Source organism: Anneissia japonica, unplaced genomic scaffold, assembly GCF_011630105.1.
Source record: "Anneissia japonica isolate Jap-2015-1 unplaced genomic scaffold, ASM1163010v1 scaffold287963_len587249_cov193, whole genome shotgun sequence".
NCBI classification, from domain to species: Eukaryota; Metazoa; Echinodermata; class Crinoidea; order Comatulida; family Comatulidae; genus Anneissia; species Anneissia japonica.
The window spans coordinates 118,237-122,547 of NW_022750702.1; the positions used below are offsets into that span (position 1 = coordinate 118,237).

General features: G+C 36.3%; 1 protein-coding gene across 1 annotated transcript in view; it reads right to left on the reverse strand.

Moving 5' to 3' along the window:
* LOC117121493 (nose resistant to fluoxetine protein 6-like) overlaps window positions 1–4,039 on the reverse strand; it is a 10,743-nt gene extending 6,704 nt beyond the window's left edge. Inside the window, exons 1-6 of the mRNA XM_033266697.1 lie at window positions 3,955–4,039; window positions 3,585–3,835; window positions 3,169–3,339; window positions 2,949–3,045; window positions 1,389–1,662; window positions 210–289 (exon numbers count right to left, since the gene is read on the reverse strand). Of these exons, the coding sequence (XP_033122588.1) occupies window positions 210–289; window positions 1,389–1,662; window positions 2,949–3,045; window positions 3,169–3,339; window positions 3,585–3,783 (821 nt within the window). The 5' untranslated portion in view covers window positions 3,784–3,835; window positions 3,955–4,039. The remainder of the gene's footprint in view (window positions 1–209; window positions 290–1,388; window positions 1,663–2,948; window positions 3,046–3,168; window positions 3,340–3,584; window positions 3,836–3,954) is intronic.
* Window positions 4,040–4,311: the final 272 nt, after the last annotated feature.

The following is a 4,311-nucleotide window of genomic DNA, read 5'->3' on the forward strand; positions in this document are numbered from 1 at the left end:
CATTTATATAATATAGGAAATATATATCATAATAGGAAATATCAGTGTACTTATTATTTCGTTTGTGACTTCGTGTGTGAAAATGTGGTGTGATGAGCGTAGTTGTGGGGTTGAGCATGTGGGATGAGCGTAAGTGTGAAGGTGTGTCTCTGTGGGAGTGTAGTTTTAGGTCTGATATAGCTAGGCCTATGTGCTTGGTATATACTTACTTGAACAAGAGAACCAGAAGGGGTGGAGTGATGATGAAGAACTGCATATCAGCTGCAAGATACCAAGACCATCCCATGCACTGTCGGACGATATTAATCGCAGCACCGGGGAAATGGATGAAGTGGATGAAATGAGAAGTAAAGTTATAGATAATATATGATTCTTTAAAGAAACCAAATTCATTTACTAAAAAAAACAAAAACAATGTACTGATAGCACGAGCAGGAAATTCAAAGAAGTTGATCCTGGTTAACAAAGGACGTACCGTCGTGCTGACATCCGGTCTATACGGTTTGCGACTACAAAAAATATTTCACACATTGTAAGTCGTTGATATAACTCTTTTTAAGTTCTAGGACGAACACCACTTTTACAAATACGATACTTATTCAGTGCCCATGGGGTGTATGGGTACGTGGGTGTGTGTGTGTGTGTGTGTTGTTAATAGCCAACTCGTAGTTCTAACTGCGCATGTCCGTAGAGAAGGTCAATTGACAAACATGTAAGCCTCAAAATAAGCACGGCCTCTTGGAATCGTATAAATTGGAATCGAGGGTATAAGTAATAGTTCTTCATCTTTACCAGCTTGAATATTAGTTTACTGGTTAATGAAAGTATTCTTTATACTATGCATCACATCACATTTTACAACTGTATTTTCAGACAATTCCGAAGCCCGCCCTGGTCTAGTAGGTCTAGCTAGGCAATGCTGTGTGTGTGTGTGGGTGTGTGTGTGTGTGTGTTAAAAGCCAGGTTCCGGAGACATTGTTGCTAGAACTGATTTTTCTAAGACACAAAAAGCATACCGATTTTTGAATATTTAAAATCTTGGGATAAAGGTGGAAAAGAGTGGTTATGCCTCTCCCTCTCCCCTACCCCCTCCACACGTTTTTAAATATTCAAAAATCTGTATCTCATTAATCCGCTTCATAGTTTTTCGTCAGATATGTTTTTACGTCTTTGAAAAATCAGTTGTACAACATATCAAAAAATAAATAAATAAATAAATAAATAAAAATAATTTTAAAAAATTCCTCCAAAGCCTGGCTTTAAATGATGGTTTATGTTGATTTACCTTTTGCATGCGTATTTCAACTACGAATTGGCTTATTATATCAAGTTGCTTTGGGATGAGATTAAACAAAGAACGCACTAGCGTAGAGTTATGATGTTCTTACCATATTAGCTCCATTTCCAGAAAAAGGGTACAGATTGTTAATATACAGCAGATTCGTCCACCAGTTGTCCCTACATAGTTGTCTAGCATAGTTGAACGTTGCGTTCGCATATGGTCCACTTGCCAAATGGATTAATAAGGACGACCAAATGGCCAAAGCCATAATGTACACGGGAGTAATACGCCACCAACGATGGAAATAAAACAGACCCCAGTTCAGTTTGCCATCGCATTTTTTCAACGTTTTCAGTGTGTGATAGCATAATAGAAGACCACTGAAATCAAGGTAAATGATATCGTTATAAAAGCCCCCAAAATATCTAAAAATACTTTTACACATACTCTCCTATCGTATACATCAAAGGGTACTACTGTATTAGCTAAGCCAATGCTAATAGTAACGTATTGGTGGTTCCCGCGGCCTTTTCGAATGCGCAGACTCTCCAGACATTCAAAAGACGGACCCCCATGTCTAAGGATTACTCATTGTCAATATTCCAACAATAAGAGTATAGACAAAGGATGATTCGCCACAAAATACAACATTAAACATTGAGGGGTCCTAGAATTCGAATTGAAAAATAAGCCACTACGCGCAACCATGGTGGGGGCAAATGTACGAAATTGTTTTGTCTAGTATGGCACTAGATTGTCAGAAATGGCACTGTCAGACTCAAAAGTGTTATATTGATTTTACTATCGCCCCTGTGGTCCACGGTGAGATTGATTAGCATTTTTTTTATATTTATGCAGGGAGAAACATCTATTTATGCATGCATTAGGCCTAAGCTGGGCAGTGAATTATTGGTATGCTGACTTCGCATCTTCGGTACCCAGGGTGTCGTTCTACGTTGTATTAGTAGGTCATTAATAGAGGACTGCGTATACTTTGATGAGAGAAATTTCGTTTAAAAATGTAATTGGAAGGCTTTAGATTAAGATTATCACTAGAATCAAGGCAAAAAAATGTGACCAGAGATATCAGTGAATAATATATCGTTTTGTGTTTCTGAATGGGAAGAATTCGAATATTATTATCAATGAGCGTGGCACATTGTTATCTGATTCTAGTTGGTCTAATGAATATTACAATAAATTATCTGGTGCTTGTATATCGGGGTCCTCAGAATATTGTAGTAGATCAATGTTAATATCACCTCAGGTAATTTTTTTTCTTTTCCTTATGATGTTCATAAAATTAAAAAATTAAAAAACAAACATGCGGAAAACATTTTTATTTTAAAGAATTGAAAAAAAAAATAGTCGAGACTCGAAACGTACTGTAGTATTTGTTTTGTGATCAATTACCAATCGAAAATTCAGTTCAAACAACTACTCAAAACACATCTTTTTAATTTAAATTCATTAATCACGTTCAAGCTTACTAAAGTTGACTAACGACTGTTAAACTGATGACAAGTTCACACAGAAATGTTCCGCTGGTGTAGGGCTTTCCAACTCGGCGGAGATTATCTTTGGCCCGCCGGCGTGAGATCAACTCAAAAAATAATTTGGCCTTCCAGCAAATTAATTAAGATCCGGGGCTATAATGCTACCATACCTGAGAAGAAAGAACGTGTCGACGGCAAATGTGGCGTTCCATACCGTCATAAAGTAGAACTTCGGTAATATGGTAGTCAATACGTAACCGACACTTTCTGAACAGTAAAAATAAAATGTATAATTTAGCTTAAAAGAAAGTAAAAAAAAAAAAGATAGGTTACACTCTAAGCATATCTCAATGATATTTTGTTTTCAAAAGTATTGAAAATTGTGCTTACCGAGTCTGTAACCCATAACTTGAATAGTATGTCCCAAGATAATCCAACACATACTAAGCACACGGATACCGTTAAGTGCGGGGAAAGAGCCAGGTCGAACTTCTGTGTTCAAAATCTTTGGCACGTTTTCCACGAGTGAAAATGCACGCACAAGATCTCCAATGCCTAGACCTACAATCAAATACACAATGATAGTAAATTTCGCTATTTTTGCTATCTTATTTCTAAACTTAATGTTCGTTAAGGAAGTTTTGGCAATAGAGATAACTGATACCGCTACCCGACTGGTGGTTGTGTTCTTTACCTTTTTTCTCCGGTATAGGAGCTGTGATCGTTGCATTTTTTGCCTAGGGATTATTACATATGCCTGAAGGCCATGGGGTTATCCTCCATGATTAGTCAAACCACGGTCCTACCTTTCTTTTTCGTGTCTTCTGTTGGTTTTTCTTTACTTTCTTCAACTACTGCGACTTCATTTTGATCACCATTCTCTTTCTTAATCTTACTGTCATCATTTAAAACGCTTGTTTCTTCTGGAGTCGCTTCGCTTCCCTCTAACTGGATAGTAACATTACCACTCTCTTTACTTTTCCGTTCTTTATGCAATCTGATCATGTCATAGGCGGTGGCCACAACGACGCACAACAGAAATGCACAGCAAAGAAACCTAAAGAGTAAAAGGTGTGTACAAACTTTTTATAAATCACATGGACATGAGTGAGAAATGTCTACTTACTATTAGCTGTTATTACATATTTTTGAAAGGACAAACAAAATGATACGCACAATGTGACAATGGCGTCGGCATCCCATCCTATCTCCTCTTCACGAAATAAATCAACTTTAGCTCGCTCGGATAGACGGGAAACAAATATAACTAAAACGACATTAAACAAAAAATAAAATTTCTGATATCATTGTTTGTATTGCCTTTTTAAAATATCTGTTCATGTCGGTTCGATTTTTTTCTTGAATTTTTGATGTTCTTTCTTACGATTTACTGTTTACCATTTTTTACTGAACGTTTTATTGGCTGTTTCTTTATTTCTATAAACATAGGTATTTTAATTTAATGTTTTTAATTCTTTATACATTGCAAATGGTTTTATGTTTTTTTTGTGTGTATATGTTTTTTATATAGGC